Source organism: Fusarium solani (genome assembly GCF_023522795.1).
Source record: "Fusarium solani strain SB1 chromosome Unknown bctg00000001, whole genome shotgun sequence".
Classification (NCBI taxonomy): Eukaryota; Fungi; Ascomycota; class Sordariomycetes; order Hypocreales; family Nectriaceae; genus Fusarium; species Fusarium solani.
In genome coordinates, this window is record NW_027072156.1 from 2,688,789 (window position 1) to 2,709,662 (window position 20,874).

Here is a 20,874-nt window from a genome sequence, read left to right on the forward strand (position 1 = left end):
GGAGAGCCGGACTTTGAAGACCGGCGGGTTCTCCTAGCTTCTCGGCTTTGTATCCGGGCCGGTCGTGATAGTGGATCCGACAGCACATGCCGAGCCACAGGAGCGCCGGGAACGGCGGGGGGGAGGAGCCGAAGGGAAAATGCTTCCGGCTCGGCACGTGATGAGCTGTAAGTTCTCGTCGTCATGGATTCTCGACAGCGAATTCTCCCGAACCCTGGGGCGAGGAAGCGAGGTTGGAGGCAGAGAATGGTAGAGGAGAGCCCGATTTATAGAAATAACAATGACTGACAGCCAATTGGCAGCGTGACCTGCACCTCGGCCCAGGATTCGACTTTCACTTGCAGCAGCGTCAAGACGTCCGGGGAATTTGTCGCTGTAACTGCAGCGACTATAGTGGCTGACTGACCTGTGACCTGTGGGCGAGTGGCCTGTGTGCTGATAATAAGCCTACGCTGATTGGCCGGATCAACCGAGGAGCCGAGAGAATCCGTCCCGGTAGAGCCTCGCGGCGTGCGCCCAAAAAACGTCAAGGGAAATGTCGATTGGCTAAACATCATCCCTCCCAAAAGTTCAAACCTGCCTTTGCTCGCTCGTCCGCCACCCGAGCCCCTTCGATAACCCTTCGATTCTCTCGCGGATGCAGCTTGGTGATACCGACTTGGATTGATCATGGCTTCTTCTATGGCAATGAGGAGATTGGCCGCTGGCCCTGCTGTGAGTAGCTGCCCGCGAACCCCCCGGTCCGTCCTGCGCCTGTCGTGATGGCTTCATCATGGTAGCGGTTTGTCCGTTACTTGTCGCAAGGAGCTCTCCGGGGCCTCATTGTGCTTTGCTAACCATTGAGAACAGTTCTCGCGGGCCGCGAGGTTTCCTTCCAGAGCTTTCTCTACTACCCGACCAGTTGGTATGACATCTTGACCGAATCTCCCTGATTGCCGCTACATGCTGACCTGGATCTTCTACAGCCCGAGTCATCGCCAATGGTCCTCTCCGTGCTAAGGAGGCATCTCCTTTCGTGAGCACCAAGTACGCCGTCATCGTATGTCTCCCTCCCGCCTGCCCGCGCGGCCAGGAATCGTTAGAATCCCGCCAATTGACACTTTTCCCTAGGACCACGAGTACGATGCCCTCGTCGTTGGTGCTGGTGGTGCCGGTCTGCGAGCCGCCTTCGGTCTTGCTGAGGCCGGTTTCAACACTGCCTGTATCTCCAAGCTGTTCCCGACCCGAAGCCACACTGTCGCTGCTCAGGGTGGTATCAACGCCGCCCTCGGTAACATGCACGAGGACGACTGGCGATGGCACATGTACGATACCGTCAAGGGTTCCGACTGGCTGGGTGACCAGGACGCTATTCACTACATGACCCGCGAGGCTCCCGCTTCCATTATCGAGCTTGAGAACTACGGCTGCCCCTTCTCGCGAACCGAGGAAGGCAAGATGTGAGAATTGCCTTGAAACTATATGTCTTTGGCTGCTAACGCCTCTCAGCTACCAGCGAGCTTTCGGTGGTCAGTCCAAGGAGTACGGCAAGGGTGGCCAGGCCTACCGATGCTGTGCTGCCGCTGACCGAACCGGCCACGCCCTCCTTCACACCCTCTACGGCCAGTCCCTCCGCCACAAGACCAACTACTTCATCGAGTACTTCGCCCTCGACCTGATCATGCAGGACGGTGAGTGCCGCGGTGTCCTCGCCTACAACCAGGAGGACGGCACTCTGCACCGATTCCTCGCCAACCACACTGTCCTCGCAACCGGTGGTTACGGCCGAGCCTACTTCAGCTGCACTTCCGCCCACACTTGCACTGGTGACGGTATGGCCATGGTCGCCCGTGCCGGTCTCCCCAACCAGGATCTCGAGTTCGTCCAGTTCCACCCTACCGGTATCTACGGCGCCGGCTGCCTGATCACTGAGGGTGCTCGTGGTGAGGGTGGTTTCCTCCTCAACTCCGAGGGTGAGCGATTCATGGAGCGATATGCCCCCACTGCCCGCGATCTTGCTTCTCGTGACGTCGTCTCCCGATCCATGACCATGGAGATCCGTGACGGCCGTGGTGTCGGTGCTGAGAAGGACCACATCTTCCTCCAGCTGAGCCATCTGCCCGCCGAGATTCTTGCTGAGCGTCTGCCCGGTATCTCTGAGACTGCCGGTATTTTCGCCGGTGTCGATGTCCGCAAGCAGCCCATTCCCGTTCTTCCCACCGTCCACTACAACATGGGTGGTATCCCTACCCGATACACCGGTGAGGTCCTCACCGTCGATGAGCAGGGCGAGGACAAGGTTGTCCCTGGCCTGTACGCTTGCGGTGAGGCTGCTTGCGTGTCTGTCCACGGTGCTAACCGTCTGGGTGCCAACTCCCTGCTGGATCTTGTCGTCTTTGGCCGTGCCGTTTCCCACACCATCCGTGACAAGTTCAACCCCGGCGATGCCCTGAAGCCCACTGCTGCTGATGCTGGTGCCGAGCACATCGAGGTCCTCGACAAGGTCCGAACCGCCGACGGCTCCAAGAGCACCGCTGAGATCCGTCTTGCTATGCAGAAGGCCATGCAGACTGAGGTCAGCGTGTTCCGAACCCAGGAGAGCTTGGACGAGGGTGTCCGCAAGATGAAGGAGATTGATGCCCTGTACGCCGATGTTGGCATGAAGGACCGCAGCATGATCTGGAACTCTGATCTCGTCGAGACTCTTGAGCTCCGAAACCTCCTGACTTGCGCGTAAGTTAACATGATGCCCCTTCCAGTAGTGACTTGCTAACACAGTGTCATAGTATGCAAACCGCCACCTCCGCCGCCAACCGAAAGGAGTCTCGTGGTGCCCACGCCCGCGAGGATTACCCCGACCGAGACGACAAGAACTGGATGAAGCACACCCTCTCCTTCCAGAAGGAGCCCCACGGCGAGGTCGAGCTCAAGTACCGCAAGGTCATCTCCACCACCCTGGACGAGGCCGAGTGCAAGCCCGTGCCGCCCTTCAAGCGTGTATACTAAGTGGGTGCGGTCTGGGACGTCGAGGAGTTATTTAGATTGTTGGGAAACTTGACATGATTCTACGCAAGGCAGCGTCTCCTTTGTGGCAAGATGTGCAATATATATCCGTTAGGGGAGTGGCATCAAGAAGGGAAGAGAAAGCGAGAGGTTGGTCCCCGGGGGTCACGACGGAGGCCCTTGAAGAGGAGGGGGCGTGTATTTGTCGGTTTTTGTAGCCCAGGTTAAAAGAATTGAAAAAAGAGCAGTTTTTTTGTCCTATCTTTGGTTTCTGTGTCAAATGGTGTTGGTGAAGAGGGCAGTTGGATCTGCTCGTCTGTCTGCGGCTGAGCCTCCTTGGTGACGATGACCATGTCGTTCTTGTTGTCGACACAATCTTGTCACTTGCTGGGGAAGAGTGAGGAGTAGTAATGGCATCGGCGTCAGATGGGATTCTGTAAAAAGACATGGGTGTTTATGGACCAGTCTAAGGAATAGTTGACGCGCCCCTTATGATAGCCAGGCACCTCTCCTTAGCCAATTCTCAATAAGAATGGTAAAAAAGACATGATATAGTTTTAGATTAGTTTCAAAAAATCGCTAAGGCTTAATGAATTATCTGGTATCGTTGTGTTAAGATCCAAAGTGCAACCGTGAAGTGTGAGTTCAGAATATGACAGCACTACCAACGGTGCAGCTGCCACAACGGCCTCCATGCATGGCAATTTCAAACCTGATACTTGTTTCAATATCAGAAGAAGGTGCTCGAATACAAAGCGTATCTAATAATTTGGGTTTCTCTCTTCCATATGAAGTTTGACCCTGTGCCTGAACATGAACAATCGGTAATTGCCCATCTCTCACAAGTTACCCTATAATTTTTAATGATCTCATAGTAGACATTTTTCAACGACAGGTACCCATGTTGATAAAAATAGAACACCTGCTTCCTGCCATATCAAAAATTATTTATAAACCACCGAGCCAACGGAAGGCACTGATGAGTCTTAGGTAGGTAGACGTTACAGCACATGCCTCGCAAGGCGCGTATCGTGGCTGTGGTTGAAGTCAATCTGGACCCACCCTGGTTATCAGGTGGGGCCCCGCATGCCCGATCTCCCACGCTCTCTTGAGACAATGGTGATTCTGGGTGCAGAGCATGATACAATCAAAGACTTTACAGAGCTCGAAGCAAGGGTTTAAAGGGGTAAATAAAAATAGAATTCTGGCTGCTCTGGATTATGTAGAATGCGGAAGGGTGCTAGCCCTCACCGCATTGGGGAAAAAAAAATTAGCACACCAGGCCGTCGGAGCTTAATCCTGCCATTTTGATCTGGTGATTTCTCAATCAAAAGACGACTCTAATGAGATTGAAAGACATGATGATAGAGAAGAGAGCTCTGGCTATCTATTGATATTATTCTTGTATTTTATTTCTACGTATTGATGATCTGTGTCGTTGCTGTAAAGTGAGCACTGCTCAACGATGAGGTGCCCCCCTAGAAGCTGCCCACGAAGGTCTGCAATCAGAAACTCATGCACAGGCCTGAGGCCTTTGCCCTATCACTTTACTTTTCAGTGACGGATATCACCGAAGAAAGCAGTTTGGCGCAGCGGAAGCGCGCCGGGCTCATAACCCGGAGGTCTCAGGATCGAAACCTGAAACTGCTATGGTCTTTTTTTGCCATTTGTGACATCTTTTTTGGTGTTTTAATCATGTCCTTTCGTTGTTTTTCCATGTACTATGGCCTGGGTACCTTTTTTCGTATTTGGGGCTGGGTTACTACTTCTGATATGGCTCTTTTGCTTAGAAGACTGTAAGAAAAGGTCATAAATTGTTTCTCGTGCTGTTGGTAAAAAAGAAACTGCTATTTTTGACCAACTCTCCGGCTGGAGGCTCTGTAACAACACTCTCCTTTTCGCACTCTCAGCTCTGGGCTTGGGGTTGACATTTATAGCTGAAAGCAGCTTCTTCTTACCCGGATCAGCTGCCTGTGGTTGGGTGTTGCCAGATGCAAGTTGTATTGCTCTGTAAGTGTCCACGCGCTTTCTTTGGAGCAAACACACCTCTGTGTGTCTACAGCTCTTTTTTTTCAGCCACGATGAGCTGACCACACCTGTGGCCAGTACCGTCAACTATTGATAGCACATGTGTCAGTTCAATCCTTACTCCAAGTGGTAAAAGCCATATCACAATCTAACGACCATGATGCCTGTCCAATGTGAGGTCTGCCCAAGTCCCCAAAGCAGCACCTGAAAGCGCACGTGACGAGTCAAAAATAGCGATCGGGCAGGGCTTGGGGAGAGCCGTTGGAGATTTGTGGGGCCATCCACGAGCCGCCCACGAGCCGCCAGTGCCACGTGACATCCACAATCGTCAATTCCAAGGGGCTGACGTCGAGTCTTATGCAGTTATCCTCCTCCCCCTATGTCGAGTCTCTTTGGCTCCTTATTAGATACAATCGATTGTGATGTATTGAATATGTGTGCGATTTAAATTCTTCACCGCGCATACTTGCAAGGGCTCTATACAATGGGCTCCTGAAAATCTTTGAACTAGTACTCCTGGTTCTAGAGTATCGTTCAAAGCCTTATCCAAGTCATTTGCTAGAGTTCTCTTTAGAGGGTCTCTCGGAATCTTCTTCGGAGAATTTAAGGGGTGGTGTTGTGGGCGCTCTCAGCGGCGTCCCCAACAGCGTCTTCCGCAACGGCTCACACAACGCCTTTAACTCGGAACAAGGCATGAATTGACTGGCTGAACTCTATCTTCTGATTGGCCAGTACCTAAAAATATGGTCCACATAAGGGTAGGAGGAAAACTGCGCGGAACTTGATCCAGGATTATCAACACTCTGGAATCGCCTCAAATGACAAAAAAAAAAAGCCCCGAGATGCTCAGAAATGGCAAAAAAAGACCGTAGCAGTTTCAGGTTTCGATCCTGAGACCTCCGGGTTATGAGCCCGGCGCGCTTCCGCTGCGCCAAACTGCTTTCTTCGGTGAAGAGGCGCCTTCTTTTTCTCGTACTTGAATGTGGGGTCTGTTCAGGGCTCGCTTGGGACAAATCCGGTCCCATTACCCTCATGTCATAATGCTCCGGCTCAAGTTCATCCCACCAGCTGTTACGCAGTGATAGAGCTCCTTTGAAACTGTACAGTGGGTAAAGATTATTATATGCATATTGGGACTACAATGAAATGCTGAAAAGGGTATAATGAGACACTGAAATCTACAGAAGATGGGTAGACCCATTTTGTAGTCTCCCCCTGACGAACAGGTGATGGACGAAATATTGTACCAATATTGAAACGACCTTTAGGGCTTTATTTTTCTTTGAGGTCTTCAAGTGAAGGCCCAGACGTATGAGTATTGCGAATAAGCAATCGGGGGTTAAATGCAATGCAAACATTTCTCTGCCCGAACAAACACCCACCGTAGGCCAGCAGGGTCACCAGCGCGTTTTCGCCCTCACGACCCCTCTCGATTCTTGGGTGCGCAAATGGGAGAACCTCCTCTTTTTCGTCGCCCTAAATCTTGGTCTTTTCTCCCTCCACATCACTCCATCTCGTCACAGCATTCCTCCAAGCCAACGGACGGCGGCACTGCCACACGACAAGATGGCCTCGACAGGTGACGAAGCCCCGATCCTGATCATCGGGATGGATTTCGGCACAACGTAAGCATCTTCACCTGAGACTGCGCTTCGAGATTGCTCACCTGCCTTAGCTACTCGGGAGTCGCCTACTCGCGCCGCAAGAACACCCCCAAGCTCATCACCAACTGGGTGAACCTGCGCAACTTCAACCAGGACAAGGAAAAGGTCCCATCGGCAGTCTTATACAACCAAATGACTGCAGGTGAATTTTCCTGGGGCTATGCCGTGCCCATCGGAGAAGATGTGCTGCGATGGTTCAAGCTCTTGCTCGTCGACGAGAACGACCTGCCTTTCAAGATCCGCACTTCCCCTCACGTCGCAACCGCCCGGGCCCTTATCAGGCAACTCAAAAAGACCCCGGTTGAAGTCATCGGTGACTATCTGGGCGCGCTGTGGAAGCACAGCCGCGAGAACATCATGAGAGCCGTGGGCCAGCGCGTGTTCAAGATAGCTCGCCTCCACTTCGTCGTGACCCTGCCCGCCATTTGGCCCCATTATGCTCGAACTCGCATGGAAGAAGCACTAGTACGAGCTGGAATTCGAGAGCCGAGGCCTGCGGGGGAGACCATAGTCGACTTCATCTCTGAGCCCGAGGCGGCCGCTCTGGCGTGCCTTGAGGGTAGCTCTGATGAGATCGACCTAAAGGTATGACTCCTCCTCCTATTCCTTTCAAGTTCAAAGCTTACTGTTGGTAGCCAGGTCAACATCTGATTGTCTGTGATGCCGGCGGCGGCACTGCCGTGAGTTCAGCCCCTTTTCCAACAACGCATATCTGATGCAGCTCACCTAGGACATCATCACTTATACGATCCTCAAGATGGACCCCTTGACAGTTCGAGAGAGCGTCAGGGGCGATGGTAACACCCAGAAACACTGGAGTGTTGGAGATATACTGACATTCATTGTTAGGCGACCTCTGTGGCGGCATGTTCCTTGACGAGAGCTTCCTGATCTACCTCAAGGACCTCATCCCACCTGATGTCAAGGTCAAGATGGGGGATGGCGGGATCCGGAAGATCATGAATGATGAGTGGGAGCACGGCATCAAGCCTTCCGTCTGTAAGACTAGTACGAACTAGGATATCGCTCTGCCTTACACGGGGACGTTCGAAAACAACTATCATCCTCCTAGGATCACTATCAAGGCGTGAGTTTTACCCCATTTGATATGACTATTGGCTGACATCACCAAGCTCCACGGTTCGTGACAAGGTGTACCGGCCACAGATTGCCCAGATCGAGAAGCTCGTCGAGGAACAGATCAAGCAAGTCAAAGAAAAGTATCGCCGCAAGCCCAAGGTACTTACAATATCTCTTACTTTTATTCTCTCTCTGACTGTTGCGTTAGTATCTTATTCTTGTGGGTGGCTTTGGAAAGTCCAAGTTCTTGTACGAGTGTCTCCAAGAGAAACTCGGGAAGAAGATCGAGATTCTGCAAGACAGTAACAGCGATCCGTGGACCGCAGTCGTTCGCGGTGCCGTTTACCACGGACTCGTCCGCAGCAAGATGACCGACAACCTCAACGTCTCCATCGAGTCACGCGTCTCCCGCTATAGCTACGGAACCTTGGTCAATGCGATGCCCTTCGATGCAACAATGCATGAGCAAGAAGATCGTTTCTACTGCTCTGCAAACCAAGCTTGGCTAGCCGGTAACCAGACCATGTGGTTTGTTGACATTGTTCGTATAACCCCTTCACCCTGTTCGTATACCTCGGAGCAGTGACTCATGGCTAACACTTTCGCTTTGTAGAACGAAACCGTCTCAGCCCATAAGCCACACAAGTTCACGTGCTGGCAGGAGTTGAGCAGCCCAGACGATGAAGTCATCGTTGACATCGTCTTCTCTGATGCAGAGACGCCCCCTAAGCGCCAAGATGGGACCGTCAAACCACTACGTGTCGTCAAAGTTCCCCAGATCCCCGACTGGAGCAAGCTTCCTCGCTGGAAGAATTCAAACGGAGAGGAGTTCCGGCACTTTGAGTATGAGTTGCGCATGGTCAGTGATGGCACGTCCCTCAACTTCTCAGTCTATCACAACAAGCGCAAGATTGCCACCGAAAGCGCGAGTTTCGAATCGAGCGGCTGTGCCTCTGCTGGTGCTGCCTCTGCTTCTGCTTCTGGTGCTGGTGGAAGTGCATCGAAGCCTCCAAGAGCGTCGAACCGGCAGATGGGCAGTCGACCTGACCCTGACTACAACGAGGAGAGCGTGAGCGAGGAAGAGGATGATGATTCCGAGATGGAGGATTGAAGGGATCATGATGCAGTTGGCGAAGCCCATGCTGTCGACTTTGATTCTACACAGAGATAGCGCGTAGCTTACACAAATGCACCCAGAAGCAGAAACTTTTGGTCCGTCACTTTCATGGCCATTACCCTGTGACGGAGAAGAATTGGGCACGAGGCTTCTGAGCGGAAGACCGCATCTTGGCGGCGAGTTGTCCCATCACTAGGCTCGAATGGACATTACAAACTAGCACTTAGTATTTGTGTCCGTTCTATCATTCTAATTCGTATGTTAAACAGACGCGGTCAAGATAGGCCTTCTACCATGCCTGTTTACGCTGCATTGACGGTAACGGCTGATCTAGACGACCTTATTCTTGGTGCACTCTGATTCCCGATGCCGGATGCCGGATGCCCTGATTGAAGGATTGCCTTGACCTGGGCAAGGATTCAATGGCCATGAAAGTCGTTTCTCTATGAATTGTTGATCATGGTGGTGCGAGAACCGGGAAACTCGATGAGGATGACACAAGCGGTCCCTGCCTCTATCGAACATGGGCAATGATGTTTTTAAGAGGTCTGGGGTAGTCGAGACAGAATATGTAGAGAAACAAGGAGAAGGGCCATAGCAGAAGGTCTTGCTTCTCACGGCTCGCTCTCTTTCTAGCTCTTCGCGATATACTCGATCTCGATGCCTTCGTCCTTTGTGTTTCTTCTCTTAACACTCACGGAGAGTTTATTCAGTCGCTTCTTGCTCACACTTTTTATAATTATGCCTTTCTCCTTCCTTCCGCTGCTTTCGCCTTTCCTCCTTACTATCGCCCGTTATCTTTTATGCTACTAAAGACCTATTAGAGCTGGTTGTCCTTGGACTTGTACGACTAGATGCTGTGAAAGTGGCATGAATGACCATATAGCATAGATAATGAATGGCTTTTGAGGAGGAAGAGAGTTGAGCGAGTGACGTGCTTTGACTGGGGGCGACGGGCCTTGGGTGGGATCAAATTCAACTTAGGATGGACTTGCTCCTTCTGAATATCACTCGGCTCGAAGTGGGTAGATATGGTAGGCATAACAGCCCTCTCTATCAACCATGACGAGGAGCGTGGCGGGGCCATGGTGGAGTGCGATATTGACACAAAGGCGTCAGGTCTTTCGGCTTCTTTCGGAGTGAAGGGATCATGTAGTATCTCACTGGCCGTGTCGCCTGATAATAGGTAGGAAAACCGGTGAGTTGGCAGCTTTGTGCTATTGAGGAGTATCGTCGAGCGCTTGTGGTCGCCCGTGTTGTCATGGTCGACCCTCGGCTCGCTGTTGTCTTGGCCAAGAAGTTTGACATGCCGTTTGAGAGGATCTTCTCCAAACCTCTCCGCTACTGGTTCCGATGGGCCATCAAATAGGTTGAAGATGATGATGGCTGGGTCTTTTTAATTTGACCTTGGATGATATCCGTCCCCCAGCATATCACAAAGGGTTGCTTTACTTTGATTTGCAAGTCAGAGAGACGCTTGGACGAAGCCGACAAGGCACTCATGGCAATACTTATGGGAGCAGGCGAACGAGAACAACCAGATGGTGGGAAACAGTCAGTGCAGGCGGTAGATTCTCTTGTTTCCGGCTGTTTCTGGGATGAAGTTAAGCTAGAAGAATCAGCGTGGTTCGGCACGAAACGGTTTGTTGACCTGAAGTTATCAGCGAGCGCATTATGACCTCGCCACCCTACGAAGTATCATCACCATGAATCGAAGTCACAAGCAGTCTTATGTTGCACAAGAAGTTGTCCAGATTGTCCATAGCCTGGCGATGATTCGCGAAGATGATAATACGAGGGTCCATGTCAGAGGCAATGCTGAGATCAGTTTGATATGACATGACAGCAAATGCAACTGAGGACAACACGACCAAAACCAACAAACTCTTTCGTCAAGAGACCATCCTATCGCTGTAGAACTACTCGGCATACCGAGAAGTAATACTTGCGCTTTTGCCCAATCATTCATTCAACACATGCCCATCCCTTCCTTCATATCCACTTTCCCACAAAGTCCTTCATCTACTGTGTAACTTGTCGACCCTTTCTCAAGAAGACAAGCCAGGAGGCCAAGTGTGTTGAGATTCCAGCAAGATCCAGGGTGTCGGTGCAGTCTGCACAAACTGGTGGGTTGTCTATCATTGATTAGCATGTTTTGTCCATGTCATCATCTCAAGGTTTCTTACCGGCAGCGAAGAGAAATGTCATGGGAAGGAGAAGAGAAGAGAAGAGTGGAGGGGAGGAGTAGAGTCAATTCCGGAACGGCACCTCAGGTCTGTGCTAGGCAACCCGACAATCGGTAGAGGTCTCGTCGGTGACCTACACGGAAGAGAGACACATGATGGTGATTCCGCTGTTTGGAGAGTCAGTCAACTGTATCTAAAGAGAGAGAGACAAAGACCTCAGGTCTTACCTTAGAGAATCAGCCGAGATGTGAGAGGGAAGAGGGAGGCAAGTCACAGAAAAGAGCGACTTGGGGGGCTTGGTGGAATGAACTTGAACAAAACTCAGGTCTAGCAACCCGATGTTTGGCCAAGTTCTCTTCGATGACCCATGGGAGAGAGTGACACATAATGGCAATTCCACTGTTACAAAGTTAGTTGAGCGAACCAAGGTAGCAAAGGAAACATCTCAGGTCTTGCCTTAGGGAACCAGTCAAGATGTGAGAGGCGAGAGGGTGTGCCAGAACACAAGGGGGAGGGGCGGCAAACATAGGTCTGGTCCGATTCGATGTATCCATCAAGCCATTGCACCATGGAGCTGGAAGGGACCTCTCCATTGTTCTCGTTCACCAAGTGTGCGCACTCCCACTCATCGTCATCAAGAGAGTCGAACTGTTCTTCCGTGATAAGTTCTGCTTCATAGAACTCCTCAGCAGAGATCAAGTTGAATGGGGAACAGGTGGACAAGGGGAAGAGGCAAGGGCAAAGTCTCGTCGGTGACCTACGCGTAGGAGAGACATATGAAAGGTGGTTCCGCTGTTTGGAGAGTCAATCAAGCGCATCGGAAAAGAGAGAGACAGAGACTTCAGGTCTTACCTTAGAGAATCAGCTGAGATGTGAGGAGCGAGAGTGTGTACCGGAGTAGAAGGGGGAGTGACGGCGGCGGAGAGCTTCGCGGAACGAAACAGGAAGATAGAAAACAGAAACTCAGGGAAACTCATGGAGTCGGATGACGTCCCAAATGCTGGATAGACTGGATGCAAATCGTGTTATAGAGTTTGCACTCGAAATGAATAAAGCCCAACACCAACCCGGGAAGGAGAGCAACATGGTGAAGGGTGAGGGATCGCGCGCCGCGTCCAGGCGCGCGCCTCGGCCCGATGCAAATGAATTGCACGAGGTCACCACAGGCAAAATGGACGCGCCTGTGGTGCAGTGTTGCTTTGTGTAGCCATCCAGTATCCGGGAACGTCCAGACACAGAGAATCCTGGGGTAACTGCGTGGTCTTGGCTTTTATAAAGGTCATCCGGGACCTATGGGAGAGAGGGGGGAGGTGAGAGGCGTGAGGCGGGTAGAAGCGAGAGAGGTGAGAAGAAAGGAGCGATGTGGCAAAGGTCTCGTCAATGCCCTGCGCGTAGGAGAGACACATGATGGTGATTCCGCTGTTTGGAGAGTCAATAAAGTGCATCTAAAGAGAGAGACAGAGACTTCAGGTCTAACCTTAGAGAATCAGCCGAGATGTGAGAGGGGTACGCGAGTTTGACACATGATGGCGGTTCTGCTGTTGAGAGGGTCAGTCAAGTGAATCTGAAGAAGAGGAAATCTCGGGTCTTACCTTGGAGAATCGGTCAAGATGTGCGAGTGTTTGGATTGCGCTGAAGCACAAGGTGGTTTCCACGACTGTGGGGAAGTAGGGATTATTTGAAAACAGCAACATTCGGTCTATGCCCAGGTCTGTTGCCAGCCAACCTGTCTCTTGCGAGGTCATTCAAAGACCTGTGGGAGAGAGCGACACATGATGGAGATTCAGCTGCGAGGGGTCAGTTGAGGAGATCTAAAGAGAGAGGGAAGACAGATCAGGTCTTACCTTAGGGACTCGGCCAAGATGTGTGTGAGGGTGCAGCGACAGCAGCCAGGTCTGTGCTAGCAACCTTGGCTTTTTTGAGGTCATCCAGGACCTATGAGGGAGATGGGCGAAGGGGAAGGAGAGAAAGAGAGAAGAAGGAGAGAAAAAGAGAAGAAGGAAGAGACGGCGGGCACCCAAGGGCGCCGCCGCGGAAGTGAGATTATGTGAGGAGAGAGAGAAGAAGCGGAGGAGAGAAGATGGTGTGGTGGTACTTATGAAGATGTGCCTTAGGCAACCGCGCACAAAAACAAAAACAAAAACAAAGAATTAGGGCAAGCGAGCGCGGCCAAGCAGTGCAACAGAATGAGGCCAACAGGGTAAAAAAAGAGTGCGTGGTTGTCGGTCGTTGGCAGCTGTTCGTCAGTGTTAGAAAAAGGGGGGCTGCCTGAGCACCATCTCACCTCCCAATCTGCTCACGGTGGCTTCAGGCGAGCCCGGATTGCAAGGCGGCGGAGGGAAAAGCGAGCGAAACGTTTCTAAGTGTCTATTGTTATGTACTACAACAGGAAAAAAACCTCTCCAACAGTGACGATGAATCACCCACCCCCTCACCCCTTTATCCATGTGTTCTCCAAGGTGAACAGCAACCCTACCAGCATGCCTCAACTGGCTCCCTCTTGGAAGAAATAACTGAAAATGGACTTTCACAATCCTTATTTCTCTTCATTTAATGTTGGTTGCCCGCGCGCTTGATGGTATCAAACATGATTGTATCAGTCGTATCCCAGTTTAGTCAATCGAGGAAACAGATTCAAACTCCGCACTGAGCTCTGGAAGCCCAGCAGGTACTGCGACAAACAGTCTTCCGCATGCCTATAAAGCACACCCGTGCCCGGCTCGTCATCGCCCTGGCCCGCACCAACCTCGTCCCTCCCCTGAGGACTCACCAAGCCTGCAGCTGTGGGCGGTGATGGTCACAATATATACAACAAGTTCAACACTCTTGACCCCAGCACTCTATAGCTGTATGATTTTCCACAGCAAATGACAAGGCCGCTGATCCCGGCATCAAGCGTCGTTGGAAGAAGCCGATTACTTCACCTTTGCCCTCGACCCTGAGAACGCCCAAGAGATACGACAGATGTCATCACGGAGCCGCTGAAGGTCCTTTACCTTCTCAACAACAATGCCGCGGTTGAAGAATTTACCTCCCGGCTGCTGGATACCTATGCCGACCTTGGTATCGCCGGCGTGATGCGTCTCTACCCGATGCAAGGTGAAGTCAAGGCAGGCTTAAAGAAGACGAACTCCCCAGAGCAGCAAGATCGCCCAGCAGTGTTTGATCGAGAAGGTGCCGAAGAAGCTCGCTTTCATGCCAATGGCGTGGGTATCGAATCGAGCTTCCTAGCAGCATATGCTCTGACTTCCATTGCTCTCGGTATCGACGATGCCTCTGTTGCCTACCTACCGATATGCCAAGCGTCGCAACGTCGGTGCCTTCGGTTCGAGCACTGTTAGAAAACGAGCCTCCCTCTGCACCGAGTCACTTGCCGCCAACTCACTGAAGTGCTCCCTTCCAACAAAGCCCCGCGACCCTTCGTCACGAAACGGCCCTGGCGCCCGGAGATGTCGCTTACATCTATATACAAGAATTTCCTCCTTTTATTCAACGTACCGTTGTCGTCTTTCGCAACTTGTATAAACCCGACATCATCGTGGTCGATGAGGCAGCAACCATACGTAAGACCACAACACTCATCCTCCCTTGCGCGATTCTTCACGCACGCCCGACGCCAAGGTGCTCACCATTAGACAATGGACCACCCCCCGGAGAGGATCTCTCTTCCCCGCACGACAAGAAACCGCTCTTTACTTCACTTGGCCGACCCCGCGGGACAAGATGTCGGTCCTGTCTCGAGGAGTCCTCAACGCTCGTCAACCCCTTGACAGCAATCACAAAGACAATACCAAATTGGCCAACAGAGCTATATATACCACCCCATTTTACTTTACCGTCGACGGCCACAGAGCTAGATTTTGCTGCGAGACCTGATCGGCGGTGCCGCTGAGGAACAACAGATGGTGGACGAACAGGCTACAGGCATGATGCTATCTGACCGCCAGTTAAATGGGCAATGGCGCCCTACGCTGAGCAGAGACGATAACTCGCGTAGCCTAGACAGCACCACAGAACAAGCTGGCTGATGATGCCACGCGCCGTGTAAAGCTGGCCTGCCCTGACAAAGTCGTTGTCAGAGTTCTCCCATGGAAGGTGGAGATGATCAACTTGAGAATCCTGCGGAACTCCCTATTGAAGACCCTTTACCTACTCAACAACAATGTCGCTGTTGAAGCATCTACCTCTCGCCTCATCGACACATATTCCAAAATTGGCATCGCGAACGCACCTGATGTATTGCGTCTCTATCCGATGCAAGGTGAAGTTAAGGCAGGGTTGAAGAAGACAAACCTCTCACAGGAGCAAGATCGCCCAGTAGTGTTTGATCGACAAACTGCGGAAGATGGCCTCTGCTATGCTGATGACTTGGGCGACAACCAGTTGAACTTCATGCCAGAATTCAGTCAACTCTTCCAGAGCATGGCTCAGCCAATGAAGGACGCTTTCGCCGACATGCCGTCTCTCCCGGCTGGTATTCACTTTGTCCCTAGTGTTGCAGGCTCTCCCAAACCCGAGCTACCCTCTCACGCCGACTCTGCCCCCCTGCCCCAAGAATCCTCCGGCTGAATCACGACCTGCCTCGCCCGAGCCTCGCCCTGATCCTCAGATCGGCGACGGTATTGGCAGAGGCCATTCCCCCCCGGCTTTGACGCATTGGCCTGGCACGCTGGTCAAGATATAAACGAGACGCCAAGATGTCAGAGAGAGTTACCTAACTCCTCTTAAGGAAAATGAAGAATTTTACATAAAATATGGCAAGATACTCAAACTATATTATAACAAAGGTAAGACTTTAGACCTTTTTAATCTATTCTTCTTATCCTTCATTGACTATCTTTAGAAGGAGATAAGCTATATATGTTCATACTCGTGTCTCGTTTACTCCTTGACCTAGGTGCCTGAGTCCTGGTCACGGGCACGATCTTCACGTTCGACTCCAGATCACCGCTGGTGAACACTCCCAGGCGTTTATGCATCTACTGTTTCTGGTTCAACATGGTGCTGATTATGACGTTTTTCTCAACGTCATTATTCCCCTCAACACTCTACTCAGCGTCACAGTCTACAGATGAAGCCGCCTTAGCTCCTCTATTGGCCTTCAAGGCAATGGGTTTGTCTGAGCTTCTTCACTGTACCCGGTCTGACAAATTCGATAAGAAGCTTGCCGAGTCTGATTTCTCTTCACCCGCGTGTCTTACTCCGAAGATCACCAAGACCGTTCGCCACATGCGCGTGGACGTGGAATGGCCTAGGGTATTGGAGATCAAGAACTTGGCTTTTCACAAGCGATGGGATTACCACCCGGAGACCACTCGTCAGATCGTTTCCGCAGTGCGTTCCCGTTTGCACGCTGCTGAGCAAATGTCCCTCTGCGTGTGGTTCTACGCTGAAGACTCCTTTCAGAAGCATTGGTGGAAGCTTCTCGGCGAAATGCGAACTCTTTGCCCGCCTTACGCCAAATATCTCACTGAGGTCCGCACCGATTACTCTGACCTGACATACAACAACCTGGGTGTCTTGCAGGACGATGACCGCCCCGCCAAGCCCGTATCCACGGTGACTGTCTCCCACAACGACGAGCATCGTACGGTTACCTTGATCGCCGATGCTGCCGGAGAGCAGCAGATGGTTGATGACCAGGCCACTCGATTGAGAGAGATTCCCATCGAGTCAATTTGGACCCGATTTCTCTTCCCTCGCACGTTTTATCCGTCATACGGGGAGTAGTATCGTCACGCCGGTCGAGAAATAAACGAGACACCAGAACATCAAGAGGGTCCAAGGCTCGTTCGTGCGGAAACGGCCTATCACATGTACCTCACGTCGACTTCCTATATATTCCCCCCTGGAGCACAATGTTGGACTTGGGAAGCCCTTACGCCAAGCAGTTGACGTTCTCTCTCCCGTTCGAGCTGTGGGACCAGGCGCTAGATGCTCGTCTCTCGCTCAAATGCTGCTATCCTTTGAGATGATACTTTACAAAGAAGCGTCTGTTTTATATAGAATATATTCAAAGGACGTGCAATATTTACAGAATTCTTATGATGTGTTTATTGCAATCCTTAGGCACGAACATGAAGAGGAACGACGCCCCATACATCGCATCTCGCATCTCGCATCTCGCACGCATCCCACCTCACATCTCACACCTCACACGAAGCACGAACCGGATTGCACTCGTCCAACTTCACAGAACCTGACGATGCCCGAGACCAAGTGCAACGTGAGTTATCGCAGCTACAGCCTGACCTGAATCAATCTGCTGACCAGCCACCAGGGCGACGAGCACCATGATGCCGTCCAGACTTGTTCGACCGCACAGGCGGCGATGAGCTTCATTGGGCTCTTGAAGGTCAACGGCGTTCCGATCAGCACACCTGCCAAGAAGTCAATGAAGTTTCTCTCTCGTCCATGGAAGGAATCTCTCGATGCTTGCTTCGAATTCTTCGGAAGCCCAGACGACTTCGGATCCACCCACATCAAGTTATCCGCTCGCAGATTCGAGGGGTTTGGTGACGAACAAGTCGGTAGCATCACTATCTGGCCTACGCACTTGACCGAGATCGAAGTCCAAGAGGAGAACGAAGCCAAGTCCGTCCTTAGATGTTTCTGTGGCGGGACCTAGGCGGCACCTGCGCGTGACTATCAAGTGCACTGCTGCTCAACTTGCAATTGACCCTGGCTCTTTCAGCGAGCTGCTCGTGATGGGGTAAGATGGTCTGCGCCTGCACACCCAGCTGAAGTCTCTTCGAGAGACCATGAGCACAGACTCTGAGCAACGGATCGAACTTTACCTTCCATCGGAAGTGTTCGAAGATGTCAACGCAACGTCGAACATCATCCAAGCCCGAACCAAGTTAAATGCCGAGTTGGATCCCCTTGCCCGATTTTTCACTCATGCGCCTGACGTCAAGACCCTTACCATCGAACAACTTCCCACTCCCGGAGAGGATGGTTTCCCAGACACTGAAGTGGCAGCTCGAGTTTTACAATTTGCGACAGACTACCGGTATCTTCTGTACAACGTCGCTGGAGCTTACTATGATGAACACCTGCAATGGATGGCCATCTACAAGCTCAACTCACAAAAGCTCTCTGCCTTTCTTCATCTCCCTTCCTCACATGGCACACGATCAATATTTCCTTTGCTTGGTCGATCCTGCAGGACAAGATGTCAGCCTCCCCCAGAACGGCGAACGTTGCAAGATATCCATAAGCAACGTCGAAATTCCAATGTCGAAGAATTTGCTGAAGGAACATGGTCATCGACTGGCTGATGTAATTACGGAAAGCCTCACAGAACGAGACCGTATCAGCGCCATCAACAAGAAAGCTGCCCACTTCTTCGGTCGGGACATGTCACAGGATGAGCTCAACGAACTCGTCCCAAACTCTGATGAAAGCGATTACCTCGACAGAGCGAAATGGCTTAAGCGCGTGGTGGAATGGGCGTTAGAGCATGAGGACCTCTTCGCCAAGCCTTACGAACCTTCCAAGGATGAGCCCAGCGAGGATGATCCACGCTGGTTCTCGGCATATCGCATTGAGTTTCCCTCTGCCTAGGGAGGTACATCGACCAGCTCGGAGCTGGAAAGATCACTTTGAACCCGTTCGCGAAACAACTCACTCTATCTATGCTTACTCGTGCCGTCGAGTCAGCCGCTTCCCGCTCGGCTCTCCTTATCAACCAGCGTGCCTTCGGCAAATCAGCGACTGCGCTCTTCGATAACTGGTCCATGTATGCTCCAGTCAATCGTGAGCACTGGCCCAAGCCTCTTGACAGCATCATCGCCCATGTTCGTAAGAACATCCACACTGGGCTGGAACTACAGCAGCCTGAGGAGGGGGAGGAACAGCATAGCAACAACAGCGAGACCGAGGATACCGATGAACGCCTCCTTGGAATTTTCAAGCACAATTCCAGTCGAGAATGCCATCGATTGAGACCAGACGTTTGGACCTCCCATGGGAAATGGAACAAACACTACAGACACCTCGAAGGCCTCGCTGAGCAGGCGGTAGCAATGGCCGTGTGACGAATCGACCATGGGTCAATTGGATCACAATAAACGGCACTAGACTCCGGACAGGGTTCATCACTCAACAAGCCGATCGCCTTCACCCGCGCCAGTTCCGCCCCTCCCACATACGGTCTTCAGGGCATGTATGTTCGTGCTGGTGTCGCCGCTAAGGCTTGGTCCAACCTTGATCCGACCTCAGCTTCGTTGATTGTTGCCGTTCCCCGGGCTCGTGTTGCAAGCAAGTGGCTGCTGGAAGAGACCCGAAGCGTTGTCAAGGAGATGGCATCCATTCTTAACGCATCAGCAGACAACATGACTGTGGAACTCCTGTCAGTCGGGTTGGACGGTCTCACAACAGATGTCTCGAGCTTTCAGTGGTTGTAAAGTACTTGGGGTCATCGCCTACGTCTACGTCTTGCCACTGTGGTTAGTGAAGCTTTCCCGGGAACATTGGATTGTTTCCCAGTCGCCACCAACACCATCCGCTACGGCGAATTCGAGTTGCGGACGTACAGTACCCGAGGCCATTGCAGATCCCCACACGCTTGGGAAGACCAATGCAAAAGAGTTGATTAATCTCATTGGACAGGTTCGACGCATGAAGCTCGATCGCGATGATGGTTATGCTCCTCTCAATCAGACATCTGGTCGCGCAAATTTCAGAGTTTGCCCCGATTCAGTTCATGAGTGGACCAGGGCAAGCGTATGAAGATAATAGCAATAAGCTCTTCTTTGTATGTGATGATCGTTCGATAGACTATACAAAGTCTTGTTAATATTCATAATAATTTAAGAGTAGAAAGATAAAGGATTAACATAAACTCAGTATTTCACATCATAATTCTAGCCCAATTTTAGAGATCTATTAGATAGTATAATTGAGTATTCTAACCATACATTCATCGTAAGAAAACGCGTGCCGGATTTGGCTTTTGCATGCCCACTGACTGTGATCCTGGGCTTCACAGAGTGTGCGAGAGACGATATCGACAGCAGCGGTACACTTGAAGAAAGTGACCTTCGCGTCCACATCGGGAGTAGATCAGCTCGCGAGGACACTCGTTAGCACCATGTCACGACTCGGTGCAGTTTCGGCAAAGACGAGCAGGGCAAGCGTTGGCATTGTGACCGGTTAAGGATCCAGGTTTGTACGCAATGCCGCATTTGCCGCATCCCGGACGAGGTTTGCTGCAGGTGCCCAACTTCACAGCAGCGAGTGCAAACTTCCACCGGGCATTCACCATCGCTGTGTCCTTTCTGTCCACAATTCTTGCAGGTGCGCTCAAGGCAATCTCCTTTCTTGTGTCCGTGCTCACCACACTCGAAACACTTGACCACTCTCTTCTTTGGACAATTCTTGACCACGTGGCCAACTTCGTTGCAAAAGTGACAAGATTGCTGGGTTTGCTCAGTCTGCTCAGTCTGCTCCTCCCATCCCTCGGCTTCCTCAGGGTGGCGACTTGGGCATGCCCATTGAGTGTGATCTTTGGAGTTGCAAAGTCTGCAAGAAATACCGATGGTGGTACGCTTGAAGGAGAAATGGCCCTCGAGCCCACCATGTCCCGTCGCAGAACAGTTTCGGCAAAGACGCGTGGGGCAAGTGTCGGCAGTGTGACGTTTCTTGTTGACGCAAGTCTTGCGGACGCATTCCCCTGATGACGGGTTCTCCTCTGGGCAGGGAGCGGTGTCATGTTCATGTGTCTGACAATACAAACAGCATGGCACTCGAACCACAAGCTTGTTGGATGCGAAAAAGTCATAGAGGCGGAAGATCTCGTTGGCACGTTTGCGTG

The 20,874-nt window shown here is 51.7% G+C and overlaps 5 protein-coding genes across 5 annotated transcripts; 4 read left to right on the plus strand and 1 right to left on the minus strand.

Annotated features, from left to right (window-relative positions):
• Positions 1-669: 669 nt before the first annotated feature.
• MRS44_002949 (uncharacterized protein) lies at positions 670-2,985 on the plus strand (the record flags this gene model as incomplete). The annotated part of the gene is made up of 6 exons (XM_065623014.1): positions 670-714; positions 850-904; positions 966-1,039; positions 1,111-1,439; positions 1,489-2,712; positions 2,766-2,985. The coding sequence occupies 6 exons, from the start codon at positions 670-672 to the stop codon at positions 2,983-2,985; spliced, it is 1,947 nt and encodes a 648-aa protein (XP_065479086.1).
• Positions 2,986-6,576: 3,591 nt separating this feature from the next.
• On the plus strand, positions 6,577-8,865 carry MRS44_002950 (uncharacterized protein; the record flags this gene model as incomplete). The annotated part of the gene is made up of 9 exons (XM_065623015.1): positions 6,577-6,635; positions 6,686-7,259; positions 7,310-7,354; positions 7,405-7,471; positions 7,524-7,600; positions 7,694-7,761; positions 7,808-7,913; positions 7,963-8,295; positions 8,368-8,865. The coding sequence occupies 9 exons, from the start codon at positions 6,577-6,579 to the stop codon at positions 8,863-8,865; spliced, it is 1,827 nt and encodes a 608-aa protein (XP_065479087.1).
• Positions 8,866-11,459: 2,594 nt separating this feature from the next.
• On the minus strand, positions 11,460-12,143 carry MRS44_002951 (uncharacterized protein; the record flags this gene model as incomplete). The annotated part of the gene is made up of 3 exons (XM_046273526.2): positions 11,460-11,814; positions 11,910-12,066; positions 12,125-12,143. The coding sequence occupies 3 exons, from the start codon at positions 12,141-12,143 to the stop codon at positions 11,460-11,462; spliced, it is 531 nt and encodes a 176-aa protein (XP_046137060.2).
• Positions 12,144-14,134: 1,991 nt separating this feature from the next.
• On the plus strand, positions 14,135-15,626 carry MRS44_002952 (uncharacterized protein; the record flags this gene model as incomplete). Its single annotated transcript, XM_046280783.2, has 3 exons — positions 14,135-14,382; positions 14,448-14,620; positions 15,064-15,626. The coding sequence occupies 3 exons, from the start codon at positions 14,135-14,137 to the stop codon at positions 15,624-15,626; spliced, it is 984 nt and encodes a 327-aa protein (XP_046137061.2).
• A 429-nt stretch (positions 15,627-16,055) lies between these two features.
• On the plus strand, positions 16,056-20,737 carry MRS44_002953 (uncharacterized protein; the record flags this gene model as incomplete). Its single annotated transcript, XM_065623016.1, has 9 exons — positions 16,056-16,729; positions 17,127-17,283; positions 17,338-17,655; positions 17,798-18,321; positions 18,377-18,586; positions 18,628-19,090; positions 19,151-19,410; positions 19,457-19,784; positions 20,219-20,737. 9 exons carry the CDS (start codon positions 16,056-16,058, stop codon positions 20,735-20,737), a joined length of 3,453 nt encoding a protein of 1,150 aa, XP_065479088.1.
• Positions 20,738-20,874: the final 137 nt, after the last annotated feature.